The following is a 24,258-nucleotide window of genomic DNA, read 5'->3' as shown; positions in this document are numbered from 1 at the left end:
ATGACGTCATTCAGTAGCCCTCTGGCAAGGACCGCAACACGACAGAACTGGCCTATCCACGAAGAGAATACAAGCGCAGCTCCTGCCAGCCACAGCTGCACAGCTCTAGACCGGCACTCGCAGAACTGTCGTTAGTGACCCACAAGTTGTGTGACGAACTTGCATGAACATTATATACAGGAGAAAACTTTGAGGATTTATGTGTCACCCATCGCTTGCGACTATTCAGTGTAATTATAATGTTAAGTATCGTATCTTCTTTAATGTAATAAGAACTATTAATGTGATTTGCTTGAATTGTTGTATAGCATTCCGAGAATGCACCCTATACGAGGAGAGTGGGCAGGACACCACATTGGCAATGAGGAATTACAAACAAACCCCGCGCCTGATGCTCACAGAATATCCTTTTTTTTTTATTTGCGCGTTTATTCTCTCTTGTCTTTACCTTTTGGGGGCGTTTATTTGCTTTAATAGTTTATTGTTGCTTTTGCTAATCAGTGTTTTTCATGTGGGCGTTGCAGAAATTTTCTTGGTTCTTGTCCTTCTTTTGCTTGCTTGCTTTCTCTGTTTGCTGCATTTGTCTCTTCCAACATGCCCACCTGTCCCATCCCCTGCAGGGTCTCCGCAGCCGCAAACGCCAGGTGCCACACTGCTGGTGCAGATGCTTCAGTTACAGACGCAACAGATATCTACTTCACTCAACATGGCGCAGCAGCTGCTGGCCTGGTCAATGCGGCACATGCGACGGAACGAGCAGCACGTACAGCAACACCTGCTGCTATAACGCCTCTTCGACAGTTTTGTGGAGAAAAAGAGGAATGGCTCGAGTGGTTGTCCTAGTTCGAGACGAACTTACTAGCTCACAGCTTACCAGGTACTGTGAAACTTTCCTACCTACTATCAATGGTAGGAAGTGCAGTCTTCAGACTTATTCAGAAGTAGTATCCTAACGCGACTCCGAATAAACCGTCTTATGCCCAGATAATCGCTACGCTACTAATTATTATGACCAACGAGTGATTGTGGTCGCAGTTAGGTATGAATTCTTTCACTGCAAGAAAAGGCCAGAACACACTCATCGCAAGTGGGTAACAGATTTGCACGGTATGACGAGGAAAAGCAAATTCACATATGCTTGCGGTGCTTTATACTGAGACGTGATGTGATCACATACAATGCGCCTGATGTCTAACGCAGAGAACATATTCTGAAACTGTCTAATACATAATTTCAGCAGGCAGTGCAAACACTCGATCAGTACGACTCTGGCGCCCTGTCGAATGTTACCCTTGCTCTCGACCGGCCCATTCGGTGGCGGCTGCAGCTCACCACTCCGAGTAAACAACCTTCCACACTGCGTAATCAGTTCGCTAGACAGGCTACACAGACGAACAGAATTATGTCTTGCCCTTTGTGTTTTATACAGCACAAACGCCAACACTGCCCCACCCAACAGGCTCAGTGTTACGCTTGGAGTAGGAAAGGACATATACAAGCCATATGTTTGTTACGGAACAAACATAAGAATTCGGTCCACTCACAAAAACCTCGTCACTGGACCGATGTCATTAATGCAGTATATTCAAAGTCTGCAGAAGGCATATGCAAACCTAGTAAGTGTGCAGTTTCTTCAGTGATACGCCAGTCAAACAAATTTTTTGTTCATTTAGTTATTTGTGGTATACGTGTGAAATTTCCGTTGGACATTGGTCCCTCTATCACATTTCTCAATCGTCACACATATCAACTGTTAGGCTCCATACGCCAGCTAAAATTAGCATGCAACTGACCGCTTATAATGAACGAGACCTCCCCATTCTCGGAACATATACTTTGCCTGCCATGTATTCCTCGCATAAGTGAGCAGTGAGTTTTACAGCGCTACACTCACGTGATGGTGAAAACATATTTTATCTTGACTCTTTTGATTTGTTTGACTTTACCATTCAGGCCAATGTGTTATCGATGTCTGTATTCAATGCGAAAGACAGTAAACCTAGCTAGCTCACTAAAAGAATTCCCAGAACTCTCATCTGAAGGGTTAGGCATAGCAAACAATTTAGTTGCGCATATTACTCTGAAAGACAACGCTCAGCCTAAATTTTACCGGGACAGAACTGTTGCCATTGCATTACGGGACAACGTTGCTGCTGAACTTCAAGAATTACAAGATAGCGGAGTTATTGCGCCCATATTAGCTGGTCAATGGGCAATGGGCAAGTCCAATCATTTTGCTCCCCAAAGCATCTCATCGCATTCGCCTGTGTTTACTTAAAGTCTACAGTCAACCCACAAACTGTCATTGACACTTATCCATTGCCATGGCCAGACGATCTCATGGACAGATTAACGCTGGATGTTACTTTTCTAAAATTGACTTGTGTGCAAGTATCTTCAAATACCACTTGACGAAGAATCTCAAAAATTCTGTGTAGTAAATACCAGTAGTTGAACTAAGTTCGTTGTGGTCCATTTTGTTAGTGTGGGTTGCCTACATCAGGAGAAGATATGCACTCAGGGGCAAACCTATTGTTCTCCTTTGATTGACAAGCACTTAACCTATTGTCCTTCTTTGACTGACAGCTACTTAACCTATTCTGGTGTTAAGTAGTTTTCCATCTCATCTCCATTTCCTTTTAATTGATAGGCACTTATCCTATCCCAGAATGAGATTTTCACTCTGCAGCGGAGTGTGAGCAGTTATGAAACTTCCTGGAAGATTAAAACTGTGTGCCAGACCGAGACTCGAACTCGGGACCATTGCCTTACGCGGGCAAGTGCTCTACCAACTGAGCTACCCAAGCACAACTCATACCCCTTCCTGACAGCTTTACTTCTGCCAGTACCTCGTCTCCTACCTTCCAAACTTTACAGAAGCTCTCCTGCAAACCTGTGGCTAAGCCATGTCTCCACAATATCCTTTCTTTCAGGAGTGTTAGTTCTGCAAGGTTTGCAGGAGAGCTTCTGTAAAATTATGGTACACTCATACCGTCTATACATATGGGCCTAGCAAATTATCTGTCAAAGTGATCGAATCAGTGCTACATCCTGCCAGGATTGTTTCAAACAAGTGTTATGAAGACAAGCATCCGGCACTATGTGTGATAATGAATATGTGAAAATAACAGTGCACTTTCTTTCCCGCCATTTTTTTTAGGTTAGAGGAGGTAGCCATGGTGTGTTCGCATTGTCCTGGTAGAATTTAAACTTACCACCACTTTTTTGGGGGGGAGGGGAGTTAACTAGTGGGTGAAAGGTTAATTAATTGATCTATTTAATTTAGTAGTCAGTCAAACTGATGACAGTGAGAGGAGCTATTCCAGTAACTCAGACCTGAAACTGTACCTGCAGCAATGAGGGGGGAAGGGGTTGGTTGAGGGGGAGGGGTTTGATTGAGAGGGGAGGGTGGGACTATAGGACAATAGGATAAGTGCCTCTCAATCAAAAGGAAATGGGATTGACATTGAAAACCACTTAACAGAACAATAGGTTCATTACCTATAAATCAAAGGAAAGCAATAAGTAAAGTACCTGTCAGTCAAAGGAGAACAGTAGGTTTGCCCCTGAGTGATACCTGCCTCTGACGTAGACAACCCTCACCAACAAAATGGACCACAACAAACTTAGTTCTACTACTAATACTGATGTGGGCTTGCTCCAATTTTTGCATTTGCCTTTTTGCAGTGCTTCCCCACCTGCCATTTTCCAATGGTATTTGGAGCAGCTTACTGCACAAGTGCCAAACTGTTCAAACTGTATCGATGAAATTGTCATAGCAGGTCGTACACGTGAAGAACATGTTGCAAATTTATGTGATTTGTTTCGTGTGTTATCTGATGCAGGACTAATGTGTAGACAGGACAAGTGTGATTTTGTAAACCTGAGTTGCATTATCTTGGTCATGGCATAAATAGTCAGTGTACATGCTCTCCAGTCGCATTTGTTAGCTACACAAGGCTTGCCAATTTCTCGCAATGTCACAGAATTGCAGTCAGTCTTAGGGAAAATGATCTTTTACATTCGTTTCATACCGAATGCTGCACAAATCACCGCTCCATTGCATTACTTGTGTCGCAAGAATGTCCCTTTTGTTTGGGCAGATGAGTTGCATTTGTCAGTGATCGATGCTTAGTTCACTTTGATTCTGACAAACCAGTCGTACTACAAGTTGATGCTTCCTCTTCCAGTCCCGCGATGCGCCCACACTCCAACTTCCTCCGCAGGGGCGGAATATTCCGGAGTAACCACAAGCTCCGGCATGAAGACGAAGAAAGAGAAGGCTGTGAGACGATGTCAGCCGATAGGTTGGTGACATGGACTGCACCACGACAGGAGCGGCCTCTACCTGAAGATAATATAAGCGCTGCTCCTGCCAGTCTCGGCCACACTGTACCTGACCGTCACTCGCGGAACAGTTAGTAGTGATCCACAAACTCTGTCACAAACTCGTATGAGCATTGTATACAGCAGAGGACTTTGAATATTTGCACGTCACCCATCGTTTGCGATTACTCGTTGTAATTATAAAGTTATGTATTGTCGATCTTCTTTATTGTAATAAAAATCATTAATGCTATTTGCTTGAATTGTTGTATGGCATTCTGAGAATGCAGCATCCTTTAGGCACCCTATACGAGACGAGTGGGCAGGACCCCACATATAGTTCGATCAGTAGTTTGTCTATAGCGCTACCACCACCTCTGGTGCACTTCCTAACACACCAGGGATATTTCTCAGGTTGCGTCAAAATCTTGTTCGCCGAGGTTGTCCTTGCATTTAGGTTGATTGGCCATTGGAGTGTTTTACAAGATACAGTGAAAATGGTACGTTTGTTGTGTCAGTGATTGTATTTGCAGTTAACTATAACTAATGTAAATAAAAAAGTACATTACACTGTGATTTTATTCCTATTATCTCCTTAAGCTGGCTTCTCCAGCCCCATATTCCCTACCTCAAATTGTTCAATGGAGCATCCACTATCACTATGTCCTATTGGATTTTTGCATGCTCTTGCAGAAACGCACTGTATAGCAAATCACAGACATCCAGCCAGCTGTATCTAATGATGGGAAACCAACCTACTTAACTAATGATCTAATCCTAGATGTGTTATGAACCACTCCACGAGAAACACAAGTGGTTCAGAGCTCTTCTCCAATTCTTCTGTGTAAAAAGCCCAGAAATTTCTTCACCTTTGCCATCTTTTAAGATATTCATTACTGGTTCTGCCGCATATTACATGTTTAATAATGTTTCTGTGCTACCTAATGTTAGGGCTTTTTGTTCGACTGTTTGTGCCAACGCAATATTTCAGCACACGTTTTTAGATCTTTGGGTACATAGCTCCCAGGCATTGAAGGTTTTAGGAATATTAGATTCATTAGACCGAGCTTTCTTTCAGAACCCTTATTCTCAACAAATAGGATGTGCTTGGTGAAGCTTACAGGCTGCGGAGCCTACATATGTGGTACCTCCCCACTGCTCCAGTATATCGAGTTTGTTCAACTGTCTCTGTGGCAGCTAACGAAATCAGGAGCAGCATATCCTTCTTCTTCTTCTTTGGCCCCATGTAACTTACTAGGAATGTATGAGAGTCGCTCTATAGATATATTTGGATTAAACTTTTCTGTGAGAGAGTGAACTCATTCTGAGTGTCCTAACCTTAGAAAACCGTAATGTATGTAGAATGGCCTTCCGTGCATCAATGACTTTACGTTTTGTCAACATGCTGTTACATACTAAACTGATTTCGACGCAATATGCTACTTTTGTGGTCTCTGTAGACTTATTTTTACTGTATTTCTAAAATTCGTTCATTTTCATCAACCTTTACATTTAATATAACAAATAACTTCACTAGGGTTATGATATTTACTTCTTGTTGTGTCCCCTTAATATCTTCAAGTTATTTTGTTCATATCTTGTAGTGTTTATTCAGTTAATATGGCCCTTGCAGTTTGCATGTTAATTGTCTTCAGCATGTTCTTGTTCTAGAATTTTACATCAGTGTGCTGATTAACCATCAAAGACTTCATGATGACCTATTTTGTCGATCTTCTGCTGATGGATTTTTTCTACTACATCTTCTGCTGATGTTTTTTATACAATTTTGCACTAAGATGTAATAGATAGATTCAGTTTGTGCATACACATGGACAAATGTTCTGTGTATTCATACACCTATTCTCAGACTGGATACATGACCTTCATGTGAATATAATCATAATGTATTGTATACTGAAATATTGAACTCCTTCATAGCTATATGTAGAGAAGTTGCTGGAAATTCCACTTTTATTGGGTGTCATACAATTTTCCTGTTTAATCATTTACCAGACACCTGTACTTTGTGTAATACCAACACACTCCACGTACCTTCATAAATGCATTCCTATTGCCTACATGTAGTTGATAAAAGTGTTTTAAATTCATATTGTCTTGTTTAAAAACGATAATAAGATTTGAATTATCCCTTACCAATTACCCTAGAATATATCAGACTCGTGTAAAAGATATCAACTCCTATATGGTGAAAGATATAGAAACATTCCAGTAGTTGGACCTAGTTTTCCAGTGCAACATCATTGCCTCCACTCTTTGTGTCGGTGGGATGTTGTGTAAGTTACTCCATTGATGCTGGGCAAATCTACTGTGATAACTGTTATTTAGGCTGCAATTGCGTTTTGAAAACTATGTACGCATGTTCTAATAGATTTCATCTGGATGTGTTAGCAATGACATTACAACATTCATGTTGCCACGGTCAAATAGACCTACAATTATTACTCATGGATTATCAGGGAATAGTGTTCTTTCTTCTTCTTCTTCTTCTTCTTCTTCTTCTCTTTCCAGTCTTCGCAGTATTGCATGACGTATCAGTAACTGAGAGATCCTGAAGAGCTGTGAAACAAGACTTTAGCCCTCAGTGTCACATTACATACAGTGTCACTGTCGACCACTGAACACTCAGTCTTCAAAGTCTGTCCTTTGCTGACAGACCTAAGTGTGGTGATGTAAGCTAAATACGAGTCCTGACTTAGATTTTGTGAATGAAGAATTTGTACTGGTGATCGATGCAAGGTTCTACAGCAAAAAACACGAAAATGGGAAACTTAAAAAAATTAATTAACTGAAGTTCTAGGGCATGTTCAAACTGTTAAGTATTTTTGTTCGAAAATAAGTGTAATCTTTGAAATATACAGAAAAATCAATGTCCAATGCAAAAAAAAATGTGAAAACATTTCCGCTGGAATTGTTAGTACAGGCCGTTACCGAATGTAGACCCAGTGGTACATGGAAAAAATATACCATTACTTTGCTGTTATGAAACAAATGACAATTATTAGATAGGTTTGAGTACATTAAAATATTAAAACACTCTCTAAATTCATTCTACCCATAAATTACTAAAAAGCAACATAGTTACATATTAATTTTATTCCTTGAATCCACGTTGACACAGAGATAAATAGTTTTCTTCAGTCACATATTGTCCCTTGCTGGGAACATCCAGAGAGGAAAACAGCTGATCCACAGAAAGTACATGGTGTATGCTGCAATCAAGCGCAGTTTAATCTACTCACTGACTCAGTTGTGATCTGAGAACATATTTTCTGGCCCATTATTAAGTGTCATGTGCTGATTTTTTTCAGTTTCACTAAAATACATATTGAATGTGATCTAGTAATGGAACAGTATAACTATCAATGCCAACTTCTCAGTCAACAGTAATTTCAGCAGTTTTCGTGATCCAGTCGAGGAAGTAGGTTACCCTGGAGAAGCCACCAGGTATAGGTACGTCGCACTTATCATACATAAAGCTGGCAATGCCGATCTGCTTGTAGCCTTCTTTGGTCTTGAGAACAAGGGCTCCGCCATGGTCATTCTGCAATGTAGAAAATTATTACCTTACAATATCTAGTAGACTTCTGCTGCTGATATTAAAAGTTTATGAACGATATTATACCTTGACCTATACAAAGGATGCACCAGAGGTATGAAGGCCTCTTCAGAATCTGTTTGTTTACCGATGACACAAGTAAGCTAATGGAAGGCATAAACAAACCAGTACCAGGAACAGTCTGGATAATAATGTAACAGCTTTATTGCTGATTCCCAACAAACAACTTCCCTTCTCACAAAAAAAAGCTGTATTGTTAGAATTTAAGTTTCACATGTTGACATCAATGGGGTCCACACTGGATGGGATTCCATATGAGACGTTCTTTTACATCGAGGTGCACAACAGACTGATGTTGTACCAGCATGTGGATATGTTTGGCAAGAAAGATTAAGTGAAGTTGCTGTTTCAGCATTTTCAAAAGTCATTTCAATGACCTTGGCATTATTAAACTTAAGTAGCATTACTTATAGTCACTAATAGTACCTGAAGTTATTAGCAGGAACGTATGTACAATAGACAGTGGAAATCACAGTGATACTGCCACTGGAGTACTCCTGAAAATATATCTGACCATATCTGCTTTTAAGCCCTAAATCCAGTCTCGAATCTGGGCCGATCCTCAGAAAGCTCTGACTATATTCTTCATTCGAAAATGTGAAACTGAATCGAATGCCTTAAGGAATCCAGGAAGCAAGTAGTGTTCTACACTAAAAATATCTGAATAAAAAAGGACGAGGTTATACAGTCAATATGAATTATATTCTACCGATAGCGATTTTCCTGTAAAATTGCACAATAGACAAAAACGAAATTTGTCCACCAGAGTAAAATTGCACTGGTACGAAAATTATGAGAGTAATCACAACTTTGTGGCTTTAAAAATATAAACGCACAGCGAGTCTTATATATATTAGCCAGCAAATTTATATTTCTGCTAGTAAATAATCAGGTACGTATATCTCTAAATTAAAATCCCTAATTCTCAAGCCATTTTGTTCGCTTCAAATTGATACTGTCTCTCCACAGTTATCTTTGTCAGCAATTTTGTGCGGTCTCTGTACTTGAGCTTAATCCTATCATTTTTTCCACGTAGAGATTTGTTTGCGTTCCATACAAGGGTGCAGCATGCGAAGGCTTCTGCGACATGTCTATGAGAACTATCGTTTGCCTCAACTTCTCTTAACTATAGATGTGACGATCTGAAGAATATTTGTAGCTTCTGCCCAAAAAGACAGTTCTTGAGATTTTCTTACAAGTTTCTCGCAATAAGTACGCGATATCTTTCTCGGAGTGTCCCCAGTCAATATTTTCCCACATATCTCCAGGCAGTCAAATAAGCCTGCGACCATTCGCACTGCCCTTCATGGCATGCTCTTGGTGATTCGTGTTGTTCAAATTCTCCATCCAAGATTCTACGGATTTCTCTGTGTGCTTCCTACCAACAAATTCTCAATGCAGTCAAAAATATGTCTTTGACAGACCATATGAACGTGCTGTCGATGATAATATTATGTATGTTGTTGAATCAAATAACTCTTGCGAGTAAAGAAACACTACATACATCTGAGTGCCTTGATCCATGGCTCTCAGAGATTCATGTGGAAAAAGAGCGAGTTCGACATCAGACGTCGATGTTTATAGAATCCGTGATGGCCGGCATGGAGGAGGTCTCTGAACTTAGAGTATGTTCTGAGATTCTACAACAAATAGCTGCCAATGTGCATCAGTTCAGATGTCCTTCATGGACACCTGTATGACCTGTGCATTCTTCCCACCAAACGGCATATAGTTCTATTAGGGTGATTTTCGGTGTATATCGGTTAAAATTGGTTCTAACTGAGCCGCAAATCTTGTATAGAAGCCGACAGGGATTCCGTAATGCCTTGGAGCTTTAGTCAAATGTAACGACTTCAGCTGTTCCTCAACGCCACTGACGCTAATGTCGATATCAGTCGTCTTTGCACTGGCACGAGAATAAAATTGGGGCAGTACTTGTGAGTTTGCCTTTGTAAAGGAACACTTGAAACCCAAAGTTTCAGTTCCTGTGTTGTCCATGTGTGTCTGAGCACTAACTCTGATGCCACTAACAGCCTTTACATATGACCAATATTTCTTCGTGTTATGTGAAACATCTTTGGATAATATTCTACTATGGTACTCACCAAAGGCGTCACGCATTGTCTACTTTAAAGCCAAATGAGCATTCCGCTATGTACATCGGTATTCTACGTTTTAGATATAATATGCGGTTGTCTCTGTTTCCTTAGAAACTTCTTCACAGTGACGATATACCAAGGAACGTCCCATCGACCACGAGCTGTTCTGCCAGGTACATACTTATCCAAGGTATGGCCAACTATTCCTTTGAATTTGAGTCACAGTTGCTCTACATTCTCCTGTCCTGAGCAGAATGAAACAATTTCTTCATCTTAATCTATTTTACTGAACATATAAATCCATGTAATTGTTTTTGTTGCCCTTTTTACACTGGTAATCGTTGTTGTTACAGCTACCTCATAGTCATTGATACAAGTTTCACTCTAGACATTCTCAGACAGACCAGGTGTATTTGCCTCATTAGATCCAATATAAACTACTTCCGCCATGACTGGAATTCTGAACTGAATGTTGTTGATAGTTATCAGAGAAGGCATTTATTGATGTTTCGCATGATGTCTTGTCACGTCTGCAACTAACAAAACTGTAATTATCCCCACCAGTTGTTGAACTAAAGTCTCATCCAGTGATTACAGTATGATTGAGAAACTTACTAATGATCTAATGGTTCTCTCTCAAGTTTTCAGTAACATTAGGAAGTGAGTTTTGTTCTCAATACAAGAATCCAGTTATAATTTATGACCAGTCGTGCTATTGAGTCTTGCCCAAACAGTCTTGCATGCAGCTGCAATTACTTCCTCAATGGATTTGAGTTTCTTGTCTACTACACAGAATGCACAATAGTTTCTATAAGCAAATTAATAGTTTTGTTATCCTTGCTTTTAATAAAATAATTGTCATTAATTTGATATGTTTGTGTAAAGTATTTCACATTGAAAAGCTATTTAGTTAGAAACATCTGATTGTGAATATATTGTAGCCGCTGATAAATTGCTCAGTTTCGGTAGAACAAACTTGCATTATATAATTAAATTGTGAGAGACAGAGTAGGCAGACAGAGGAAGCATAGACCTCAGGGGAAGTTGGCAAGGCGTGGTGGGCATGCAGGGGGCCGACAGCTAGGAGTCAGCCGGTGGTGCGTGACTGAGGCGGATGTGTGTGGGGCTCCCAGTGCACCAAAGTTCTTGTGATGAAAGTTATGGAGTGGATGAATATGGAAACCGAACAGACCATCAGCAGGTGGAACGATGTTGCCATTATAACATGTTGGCTTTGCCAACTGTATCTGTGTGTGTGTGAATGGCAGACGCTACAAATACGTCTCGGCATCGGAGGACGCGTAGGACAGCCTTCGGCACATCGCCATAGCCAACAGTACTGCAGCTTCCTTAGTTTTGTAAAAGAGCAGGAGCAGTGACCGTTATTCTGTGAGAATATAATAATGACTCTTAATCTGTGGTAATGTAACGGTACCTCTTCAAATCAATTTTTAACCAGAGTGGTATTACCTGTATGAGTTTTCCTATTTGGTCCTTTAATGAACTGGCAAACTATCAAGGTGTCATGTTGTAACTACAATCGAGACAAAACCTCAAAACAAAGCCATCAGTCTACAACAACACTTACAATCGAAAGCATGTTTGTTACAACCACGAACATACAGAAGCAAGACAAGTGATTCCTGAATCGATAATGCTGCCGTTTTTACAGACATCGAATATTCCATATTATACCAACATTTCAAATTTCAGGAACTTTGTAGAAGTGAAAACCACTCAATGGCAAATAGATGTTGGTGGTTGGGTTTGAATGGGCGATCGGCAGTCATTTAACTTATGCATTTCAGAACCTGTAAGAGACTTCCTCCCAGTATATGTCTAACATTTGAACACATACAGATAGAAGAGGTTGACATTGTTACATTTCTGGCATTCAAATCCGACAATAAGTTCACTTGGGAAGGGCATATCACAGAATTGATAAAGCGCCTAAGCAAGACTACATTTGCAATGCTAATGACGTCAGATGTAAAAGATACAAATGTAAAAAATGCATACTTTGCTTACTGTCATTCTGTAATCTCATGTGTGAACATATTTTGGTATAACTCGTCAAATCGAGATAAAGTTTTTACTGTTCAAAAGAGTATAATGAGACTCATTTGTGGAGTAAATTCAGGAACATCATGTAGAAATCATCGAACTCGGTATCATAAACTTTGCTTCTTAGTATCTTCATTTCTTAATGAAATTTGTTGCAAATAATATGCCTCTTTTTCAACCAATAGCTCAATACGCAGTGTCAGTACCAGGAAGATAACAATGTACATAAAGACCTAAAATGGCTCATCTTGGTGCATAATTGATCCAATAGTCATGAACACACATTTTCAATAAATTGTTGGCACCATTAAAACTTTCTGGGACAATGAATTCATGGTGTTCTTATTTCAATTTCCAGGAGTGTATATGTATATGACCCGTCTCTCCCTATAGCTTACCCCTACTTTTTTCAGAATCTTGAACAGCTTACACCATTTTATAGTGTCGAACGCTTTTTCCAGGTCGACAAATCCTATGAACGTGCCTTGATTTTTCTTTAGCCTTGCTTCCATTATTAGCCGTAACGTCAGAATTGCCTCTCTCGTGCCTTTACTTTTCCTAAATCCAAACTGATCGTCACCTAGCGCATTCTCAATTTTCTTTTCCATTCTTCTGTATATTATTCTTGTAAGCAGCTTCGATGCATGAGCTGTTAAGCTGATTGTGCGATAATTCTCGCACTAGTCAGCTCTTGTCGTCTTCGAAATTGTGTGGATGATGCTTTTCCGAAAGTCAGGTGGTATGTCACCAGACTCATATACTCTACACACCAACGTGAATAGTCGTTTTGTTGCCACTTCCCCTAATGATTCTAGAAATTCTGATGGAATGTTATCTATCCCTTCTGCCTTATTTGACCGTAAGTCCTCCAAAGCCCTTTTAAATTCAGATTCTAATACTGGATCGCCTATCTCTTCTAAATCGACTCCTGTTTCTTCTTCTATCACATGAGACAAATCTTCACCCTCATAGAGGCTTTCAATGTATTCTTTCCACCTATCTGCTCTCTCCTCTGCATTTAACAGTGGAATTCCCGTTGCACTCTTAATGTTACCACCGTTGCTTTTAATGTCACCAAAAGTTGTTTTGACTTTCCTGTATGCTGAGTCTGTCCTTCCGACAATCATATCTTTTTCGACGTCTTCACATTTTTCCTGCAGCCATTTCGTCTTAGCTTCAATGCACTTCCTCTTTATTTCATTCCTCAGCGACTTGTATTTCTGTATTCCTGATTTTCCCGGAACATGTTTGTAGTTCCTCCTTTCATCAATCAACTTAAGTATTTCTTCTGTTACCCATGGTTTCTTCGCAGCTACCTTCTTTGTACCTATGTTTTCCTTCCGAACTTCTGTGATGGCCCTTTTTAGAGACGTCCATTCCTCTTCAACTGTGTTGCCTACTGCGCTTTTCGTTATTGCTTTATCTATAGCGTTAGAGAACTTCAAACGTATCTCGTCATTCCTTATAACTTCCGTATCCTACTTATTAGCGCATTGATTCTTCCTGACAAATGTCTTGAACTTCAGCCTACTCTTCATCACTACTATATTGTGATCTGAGTCTATATCTGCTCCTGGGTACGCCTTACAATCCAGTATCTGATATCGGAATCTCTGTCTGACCATGATGTAATCTAATTGAAATCTTCCTGTATCTCCCGGCCTTTTCCAAGTACACCTCCTCCTCTTGTGATTCTTGAACAGGGTATTCGCTATTAGTAGCTGAAACTTTTACAGAACTCAATTAGTCTTTCTCCTCTTTAATTCCTTGTCCCAAGCCCATATTCTCCTGCAACCTTTTCTTCTACTCCTTCCCCTACAACTGCATTCCAGTCGCCCATGACTATTAGATTTTCGTCCCCCTTTACATACTGCAGTACCCTTTCAATATCCTCATACACTTTCTCTATCTGTTCATCTTCAGCTTGCGACGTCGGCATGTATACCTCAAGTATCGTTGTCAGTGTTGGTCTGCTGTCGATTCTGATTAGAACAACCCGGTCACTGAACTGTTCACAGTAACACACCCTCTGCCCTACCTTCCTATTCATAACGAATCCTACACCTGTTATACCATTTTCTGCTGCTGTTGATATTACCCGATACTCATCTAACCAGAAATCCTTGTCTTCCTTCCACTTCACTTCACTGACCCCTACTATATCTAGATTGAGCCATTGCATTTCCTTTTTCAGATTTTCTAGTTTCCCTACCACGTTCAAGCTTCTGACATTCCACGCCACGACTCGTAGAGCATTATCCTTTCGATGATTATTCAATCTTTTTCTCATGGTAACCTCCCCCTTGGCAGTCCCCTCCCAGAGATCCGAATGGGGGACTATTCCGGAATCTTTTGCCAATGGAGAGATCATCATGACACTTCTTCAACTACAGGCCACATGTCCTGTGGATACACGTTGCGTGTCTTTAATGCAGTGGTTTCCATTGCCTTCTGCATCCTCATGTCGTTGATCATTGCTGATTCTTCCGCCTTGAGGGGCAATTTCCCACCCCTAGGACAAGAGAGTGCCCTTAACCTCTATCCGCTCCTCCGCCCTCCTTGACAAGGCCGTTGGCAGATTGAGGCTGACTTCTTATGCCGGAAGTCTTCGGCCGCCAATGCTGATTATTTATCAAAATTTAGGCAGTGGCTGGGACCGAACCCGGGACCGAAGACGTTTTGATTATGAATCAAAGACGCTACCTCTAGACCACGGGTACAGTCCTGTTTTGACTATCTCTTGACAAATTATATGGGAAGTGAGTTTTATACTCAAATGATAGGGGAAGTGAGTTTAATACTCAAATGTTCTATGCTCTCTATGTTATAATTTCTGACTTGTTTCACACCCACGGGAATCATCTCATCCTTGGGTCTATGGAACGTAACTGGAATCTAGTCTAATCTAATCGGCATGCCTCTCAATGACGGCTGTTACACCACATTGCATACAGTGCAGTCCACGGCATTTCTCCCTCTCCTGGAGAAACAGCGACTTGCTGTTTCTGATGTTTTCACTGGAGCCGACTACACTGAAGGTAGTCGCTCTGACAAAGCTTCACAGTCGTCGAGGGGGTCTTCAGTTTCCTTGAATGAGGAGCTTCCAGAGCTGACCTGCTCCTCAGGACTCTAGTACGTCGTCACATGAAGTGCACGGACGACATCTCTGCACATTGGTCCTCTTGATGAAGGGGTCACAATCCTCGACTTTGTAAGTGGCATCTGAGAACCGACAAAGGATACGATTCAGCACAAAGTAGATCTGGTTTAGTATCTTTTCCTGGAGTCCACCTTCCCACACAGCTATAAATGTCCATACGAAATCCGCCTGGCTGTATCGCACAGGATGGCCTTAGGCATTGTAGTGCTCCCGCTCTTTTTCGTGGGTGTGTTTAAGGTCTGTACATGAGTCAGCTATCTTGCTTCTTTCGTCCTGGTGATGTGTTTCATGCAGCTGTACTGAGTATTGTTGCAATGAAACGGGCGCTGTGTATCTGTTTTCATTTCTGTCTCACGACTGTGGAACAGAATGAATGTCGTGAAGTCTGTTTTCTGCTATGTTCAAGAATGTTACACAGGGAATTTTGTATTCCACTCCTGTTTGACATCAGTCTGCATCTCCAATAGATCTGCCAAGGTCTCATTAAAGTGTTCTGTGAGGCCAATCGTCTGTGCCTGGACAGGAGTCGCCATCCTGTGGGTGATATCACAACATGAAGTTACCTCACATTCTAACCTCAACAGGGAAACCCTTCTATGACTAGTGTATTTCAAAATTATGTATAGTACAAGGTTCATAGCAACTTCCGAAGCTTTGCCAAGTGACACTGCTTTGATGAAAATATAAAATGTGAGGCATTCAGCCAAAATACACTCCTGGAAATGGAAAAAATAACACATTGACACCGGTGTGTCAGACCCACCATACTTGCTCCGGACACTGCGAGAGGGCTGTACAAGCAATGATCACACGCACGGCACAGCGGACACACCAGGAACCGCGGTGTTGGCCGTCGAATGGCGCTAGCTGCGCAGCATTTGTGCATCGCCGCCGTTAGTGTCAGCCAGTTTGCCGTGGCATACGGAACTCCATCGCAGTCTTTAACACTGGTAGCATGCCGCGACAGCGTGGACGTGAACCGTATGTGCAGTTGACGGACTTTGAGCGAGGGCGTATAGTGGGCATGCGGGAGGCCGGGTGGACGTACCGCCGAATTGCTCAACACGTGGGGCGTGAGGTCTCCACAGTACATCGATGTTGTCGCCAGTGGTCGGCGGAAGGTGCATGTGCCCGTCGACCTGGGACCGGACCGCAGCGACGCACGGATGCACGCCAAGACCGTAGGATCCTACGCAGTGCCAACACCCGGCATCATGGTGTGGGGAGCGATCTCCTACACTGGCCGTACACCTCTGGTGATCGTCGAGGGGACACTGAATAGTGCACGGTACATCCAAACCGTCATCGAACCCATCGTTCTACCATTCCTAGACCGGCAAGGGAACTTGCTGTTCCAACAGGACAATGCACGTCCGCGTGTATTCCGTGCCACCCAACGTGCTCTAGAAGGTGTAAGTCAACTTCCCTGGCCAGGAAGATCTCCGGATCTGTCCCCCATTGAGCATGTTTGGGACTGGATGAAGCGTCGTCTCACGCGGTCTGCACGTCCAGCACGAACGCTGGTCCAACTGAGGCGCCAGGTAGAAATGGCATGGCAAGCCGTCCCACAGGACTACATCCAGCATCTCTATGATCGTCTCCATGGGAGAATACAGCCTGCATCGCTGCGAAAGGTGGATATACACTGTAGTAGTGCCGACATTGTGCATGCTCTGTTGCCTGTGTCTATGTGCCTGTGGTTCTGTCAGTGTGATCATGTGATGTATCTGACCCCAGGAATGTGTCAATAAAGTTTCCCCTTCCTGGGACAATGAATTCACGGTGTTGTTATTTCAATTTCCAGGAGTGTAATTATATGTCAACTTAGGGAACCTCCTCTAGACGTCAGGACTAGTTGGGTGCTATGGTGCTGCTGCGGGCAGAATTGGTATCAGACGTTCCGGAGGTAGCTGTGGCATGTGCTTCCATCGCTGGCATTCGTTACAGTAGCTCAGATAGTGTCTAACAGATAGGTAGAGTCCTGCCCAGAGATAACTGAGACTAAGGCAGGCTTTACGAATTCTAGGTGATCAGATTTTGGAGTTCATGGAAAAATAGGAAAATAGCTGACTGTATATGTGTCGGGATGATAACCAACCTTTTCTGCCCCATCAGGTTACAGTAATTCTAATACGACGTTCCCTTTTTATTTGTAATCCTCCTTTGATCAGTACCTCCTTTTTCACTGTTGTTATGGTCCATCCCACTGGTGAATGATTAGCCAAATAAATATGCCAAGAATATTTTAATGATTCAGCTAACTGAGAGACATACTTTCTCAGTTGCAGGTAGTTCATCTCGAATGTGGAGAGTACGGCGGAAGCACCTTCCTGAATACTAGAACTGAACCCAGTCCACAAATGCTAGCGTCAGGGAAACGTTCTGTCTCGGCTTTCTCGTTGTGCAACGCTAGTACTGCAGGAGATGTCAAGACACCTTAAGTGCAAGGAAACGTGCTTGTGGCTCTCGTTGGAGGAAGACTTTAAGTCTCCCTGAAATACGCGCAAATAAAGTGCATTGGTGCAGAAAACAGGAGTTCCTTATAAATCGCAAGTAGTATGAGCACATTTTGAGAGAACTTCTCCACCGATCGAGGTGGCGCACTGGCTAGCACACTGGGCTCGCATTCGGGAGGACGACGGTTCAATCCCGCGTCCGGCCATCCTGATTTAGGTTTTCCGTGATTTCCCAAAATCGCTCCAGGCAGATGTCTGGATGGTTCCTGTGAAAGGACACGGCCGGCTTCCTTCCCTGTCCTTCCCTAACCCGATGAGACATGTGACCTCGCAGTCTGATCTCGTCCCCCAAAAACAACAACAACCAGAACTTCTCACATCATGAATGTGTCGAGGATCGTTACGGCAATTATTTTCACTGGATCAGGAAGGACTTCTTCGGTGCGAACTAAATACTCAAAGCTTCTTATTTTCTACGTGGTGAAGGTGCACCTTCTCGGAATCGGAAATCAGTCTGAACAGATCCCATAAAGATTGTCAGGCAGTTTAGATGTTATTCAGATGTGCTCCAAAAGCGACAGTTGATTAATGGTAACTAAGCAGGTTACCCACCATACGCCAAAGGTCCGGTCACGCTCCTCAACTTCATTTTGCTAATCATTACTAGAGATACACTTTGCCACTTTCAAGCACTTTAGAATGTCATCAGTACGCGGCAATGTGTAGACATGTTATTCAAGATTTTGTTCAGTCGATGCAGGAACGCCATATTCTGTACTCACTCACAGGGAGCCCAAGAGAGAACCAAGAACTGTCTGAAGCTTGAATGACCATGCAGCATATTCAACCACAACTACGTGTCTTCCGACTGGCGACATCCTAGACTCATAGAATATCTAGCTAACTGGTGAACGATGTCCAGTGTTGATACGGTGCTTTACTATTGACCACTTAGTCTGCTCTTTCTTCACCTCAGATACGAAAGCATCCAAATATTGTCCCAGAACGGCTAACACTCACCGCCCTTGATCCGCAGTCAGCCAGATGCAGTCAGCATTTCGCTAATAGCTTCCTCACATTCAGTTTCTGTAGTGGTAGCGGGGTACAATTTGTCGTTGTTGGTATTGAGCTGCCAATCCTGGACTGGTTGGGCTCTTTCTGTGCACATGCCTTCAGGGATGTGTTGTGGCTGCTCGTCGTAATTAGTGACCAAAAGATCTCCTTGTGAGCCTCTAATCCTTATGATCGTCGCTAATATGTAGATTTCATTTATGAACCGTGCAGCGTTTTGCAATCTAAGGAAACCTTCACAGTTTAATCAGCATCTAGACTGACGAATAATACTAATACGTTGATGATGGCAGGATAACAATGCTTGAACGGCCAACAACAATCCAGAGCAGTATCCGTTACTGACGAATTTTTCTCAGTAAGTACTGTAAGGTTTAACGCCAATGATTCGCAAAATGAAGGTCTGCAAGCTTCTGAATTGAGTCACCATAAACACAGTCTTGAGGAATTTCTTTCCGCTATTTGCAGCGCGGTTCCAAACAGAGCACCAAACATACCTGTAATAAAATTCTTTGTTCTCTCCCACAGGTATTCAGTGGATATTTGCTGTTTTCGATTTAAAATTTTTTTAAAACATTTCTCATTTAATTCTGTGTTGTCAAAATTTTCATCACACCGAGGCACAACTATGGCACCTGCGATAGCGCCTTGACCTAGACCAGTGGCGGAGACCGCATTCCAAGTGCCCTGCTTGCATGACAAAACCGTTACATGAGCTGTGCTCGCAGAATCGAAGCTCGGTCTCCTCCAGTTCATGCCACAGCACGGCGCCAGTCAGGGAAATAAGTCAGGGCGTGGGAGACTCACCCTCCCGGTGTCTCAGCGTACAGTCACGACTTTACCTTATAGGGTGGCGGCACAGAGATGTGTGCAGCTCTGTGATGTGGCTTATGTTACTGTCGTCCATTCCATGCAAAAGTTGCTGGTCAATTTTGCAAGCCTAGTGCCTCAACCTCCCTTTTACTTCATACTCAAAATCACTGAGCTCTAAGGCCAAACTTGTCAGCCTACTGGATAGGGGCTTCAAACCTAGTTACCATTCAAAAGCAGCATGATCTGTCACCACATTGATCATCTTTCCAGACAGGTAACACAGGCTGTACGTTACTTACAGCAGACTATTCATCTCTCTCTCTGTCATTGCATAATTTCTCTCCGCTACACTAAGGGGAGCAGGAACGATGAAAATGGAAATTAACGTTTTTTGGGGGTTTTTCTTTATAAAATTATTTAGAGTTTCTCAGTAAAGCAAGTCAGTCCTCACACCAACCTTAGTAATTATGTCACCCAAATAATCTTGCAACACAAAGTGGCATTTCTCCCTACATAATGTTAGGCATGCAGCTCGTAATCTCTTGAATATTTCTGTTACTGAACACCTAATGCAAAAACAAATATGTCATCCTGATAGACTTGGCATCGACAAGACTTCAATACTTTCAACACTTCATCTAACAAACTTTGGAATGTCGCTGCTGCATTCTTGCAACCAAACAAATAATTTCTCCAAGTAAATAGCAATAATTTCCCCAAGGTGCTGAAGACAAAGTCTTCGTTCTATCCTCTGCAGCCACTTATAACTGATGACAGCCACTCTTCAATGCCACTGATGAGAAGTCCCAACAGTGCCAAAGATTATCAATGGTCTCTGCGACGTTTGGAGTTGGGTAGGCATCTATCGTAGTTTTACTATTTAAATGGCGATAATCCCAACAGAATCGATATTGCCTCAAACCACCCATAGCCTTCTTTGGTACAATTGCAATTCCCACCTCTCTCAGGAACCGCTAATTTTTCTAATATGCTGTCAGCCAACTGCTGATGAATAACATGTTGTAAAATCAGCTGCAGAGACTGACGTATTCCACATGACCTCCAGTACGCCAGTAGTTGGTTCCCAGTCTCAGCAGCATGCTGTGCCCCCTCACCTCTCATATCCTACACCTCCTATACAGCTGACTCGTTCCCCACCAACAAAGTTCTCTTTAACAACATAACCTCCTAAGCACAAAAATTATCCACATTGATGAGTATTACTCTACCACCGTCCTTCTTCTGTGTGCGTATGATGCTTCACTTTACTAATCAAGAAGCGGCTTCAAATATGTCACTATCTCCCAGTGGTTCCACTACACTCAACGTACCTGTTAGTAACTCAGGCTCCAAATTCATCCATAGCGACTTCCCGGTCCCACTCAGCACCCAATCATATGAATTAAGCCCTGATGTCGTTGTTGGCAGATTAACTGAGTTTCCTTTTGCAACGGACGCCATTTGACGACAGTTTTCTCTAGCCGTAATGTTTTCCCACTAAGCTCCACCACATGTTATCGAAGGTCGACTATGGCATGATGCTGATACAGAAACTCTTACGCTACGATCATGCTATAGCCATCGCTTACATCAAAGTCCAGTTGCACACGGTGCCTGAACTTGGTTGCCTGCAACTGAAATTTCTTCACCATCTACTCCAGGGTCGTACATCACTGTCCTCTACCCAGCTCAGCCTATAATGCATTGGTTTCATTGCCTCTTATCGACCCTAGTGACTGAGCTTCACTGTCCCCTGCCCAACTCGACCTATAATGCAGTTGTTTCCATTGCCTCTCACCTACTAATTCTCTCGAGGGTACCGAAACATGCACCCATGTTTCGGTACCCTTCACCAGCTGTTGTACCCACTATTGCACATACCGCTACTGCGTTCGTTTTTGCTGTGTTTATCTTTACCGGGAACAGAGTCCGACTGATCTTGGGTTCCTTCTTACATTCAGCGTGTGCTTGTCTAACAAAAGCGCGTACCCTTTACCAGCTCTTACACCCACTATTGCACACTGTGCTTCTGCATTCGTTTTTCGTGTGTTTATTTTTACCGGGGCAGGGTTCGGTGGTTCTGGGGTTCCTTCTTGTCTTTAGCAGGTGTTTTTTTGTACCCAGTCCATCCCTACCGTTACTCTTAAACTGCACGATAAAATTAAGGCATGACTTCTTCGACAATCCGTGATTGTCTCCCACTGCGACTCGGCGACTTGGATTCGGCGACGCTTCAGGCAGCAAGATGTCGACAACAGCGGGAAAAAACCACAGCACAGAAGTTCAAATGAGTTGCTGGGTGGATTAATGATTTCACAATGGCAGAAGATTTCACAGCAGTGTTGCCCAATGTCACCCCGGACGTGTCACACAATGCGAACGTTGCATGTCATCCCTTCTTTTGAGGCCTTTTTGGTGGAGGCTAGACTACAATACCCACCATTGACGTGAGGTTTTCTAATGGGTTTTCAAGGAAAACATTTGACACACATACGAAAAGTTCTCTGGGGATGGCAGAAAGGGCGTCAGTGAAACCAGCCCTTCCCTCGGGGAGTTGATTCACACACGTTTCGTACTACTGCCGCCCCCTGGGCGTTTCAATCCTACTTAGCACCTACATCTACATCTATATGATTACTCTGGAAGACACCATTACGTTTCTGACAGAGGAACATCCTTAGGCTGCAGCAACACATAAAGGGATCTTTTTGCTCTGGCATACAGAGTGGAACCGTAAGGGACTCGTCAAACCACTTGACGAAATTTCTACGTGATCCGTAGCAGCCAAGGGGGTTTCTGCTTTTTCAGTCCACCTTTTTTTGCTCCCTCCTGTGGCATGATCATTTAGGGGTACAACTTTAACATGTGCGTGAATGAAACAGGAAGATACGCCCTCCCACTCCATTTCGTCAACGGTGCCACATTTCTTGAGCATTCTACAAATGTACCTGGCAGAAATCTAGAAATTTCGACACTGATTCAGCATTGCAGCTACTAACCTGAGGGTTAGGCAACCCCTTCGACATATTTTAAGAGTGGTTTGCTTCCCTTTAGTGTTTAGAGGACCCACCATTGGTATCGAAGTTTCTGGCAGTTACGTTGGTAAAGTCCTCAACAAAGGTGTGCGGGTGGCACCGAAGGTGTTGCCCAACAGGGGAATATTAGAGGAGCCCTTTGGAGTTTTATTTACGCACATATTAATGATGCACCCTCCCTCCCCTGCCATGTGACGATAACGCAGCAGGACGGCTGAGAAATCAGTGACACCATCCATTGCTTCGTATCAGGTTCAGATTTTGTCCACTGAGTTTCAGCGGTCCCTAGTGATTCCACCCTGTGTACCGTAGCAAAAATAGCTGCTGTAGCACTACACTCCAAAGGGGTCAGACCATAAGCTCCAGCCCCACAACGTCCTTAGATTAGGGCTGAAACGCCCAGAGGGTGCCTCCAGACTCGAACGTTGTCACGCGAGTCGTCCTATTACTCATCTCGCTGCCAACTGTCGTTTTCGGCTGTGGCAAATGTGTGTGTGTGTCAATCGACGCTCTGGGGGAAGGTTTGGTTTCATGGACGCCATTTATACCACCCCATGAGTCCTCTTGGTATCGATTCGGAGCGATGGTGTGTCTAAAGTGTTTCCCTCGAAGGGTCAGTGTAGCGGTTTTAGGCTCTATCGCAGAGGCGTCAATAGAAGGCCTGAAATGCGAGTTGGAGAGGTGCTACGACCTCCCCATCGAGTGACATGTCCGTGGTAGCGTTGAGCAGAAATCTGGTGAAATTTGGCGGGTGCCAATGTGACATCATTAACCCACCTTATAACTCACATGACCTTCTGAACTGTGGCCTATGTCTCACATGTGTCTACACCTTGCTGTTTGAAGCGCCGTCGACACCGAGGGTGACGTCACAGGATGCCAAGCTTTTGCTCCGTTACAGAGGAAGGTTGTAGGCAGTTTTGAGTTGAATTTAAAACCTACACGTCGCAATGGTAGGCAATTAGATGGTTTCGAAAAAGTGAATGTTTAATTGTGTTGCGCGGTGTGTGACACTGTTGGTGGTCTATACCGTCTCTACAGCAACTCCCAACAAACCACTGATAGTCCATACCTCCCCTGTTGTTATGTGACTGGCAGCACTACCTCTGCACCTGCCCTGTGTGTCCACAGTTAAAACTACTTATACTTGCTGCGAATAAACTTCGACGATCTCATATCTCTGTCGCAACATGCTCCAATGTCAACGTAACTGCTGCACAACAGTATGTACTCTCCTAGAGATCTCTGGCACCAAATCCCTCAGGGAAGCAGCAAGTGCCCTTTTCTCGGTTTGCAGCAGTAACACCTTGCTTATGTCTTTATGGGTATGTACATTAAGCTTTCTAGTTTTATTTCCAAAACCCTGCACTGCTTCGTTAGGCCTCTATAGCATACCACTCAAATTTTCACGAAGTAACCACGCGCAATTTTGATTTCTATACTTCAGCACCAGTCCCTGCATTAGCTGCTCAAAAGCTTCTGCTCTGTCCAATGCCTCCGTGCAATGTACAAATGTCTTTCCTTGCTCTGGTATGCGTAATCGAGCTATCTGTAATAAATGTTTGTCAGGCCAATTTCCTATGTCACCCGATGACAG

At 43.0% G+C, this 24,258-nt stretch overlaps 1 protein-coding gene across 1 annotated transcript in view; it reads right to left on the bottom strand.

Moving 5' to 3' along the window:
• Positions 1-7,274: 7,274 nt before the first annotated feature.
• The window catches only part of LOC126291553 (collagenase-like), a 163,288-nt gene continuing 146,304 nt past the window's right edge, over positions 7,275-24,258 (bottom strand). The window contains exon 6 of the mRNA XM_049985064.1: positions 7,275-7,888. Coding sequence (XP_049841021.1) covers positions 7,721-7,888 — 168 coding nt within the window. The 3' untranslated portion in view covers positions 7,275-7,720. The remainder of the gene's footprint in view (positions 7,889-24,258) is intronic.

Source organism: Schistocerca gregaria, chromosome 9, assembly GCF_023897955.1.
Source record: "Schistocerca gregaria isolate iqSchGreg1 chromosome 9, iqSchGreg1.2, whole genome shotgun sequence".
NCBI classification, from domain to species: Eukaryota; Metazoa; Arthropoda; class Insecta; order Orthoptera; family Acrididae; genus Schistocerca; species Schistocerca gregaria.
This window is presented reverse-complemented; position numbering and strand designations above follow the sequence as displayed.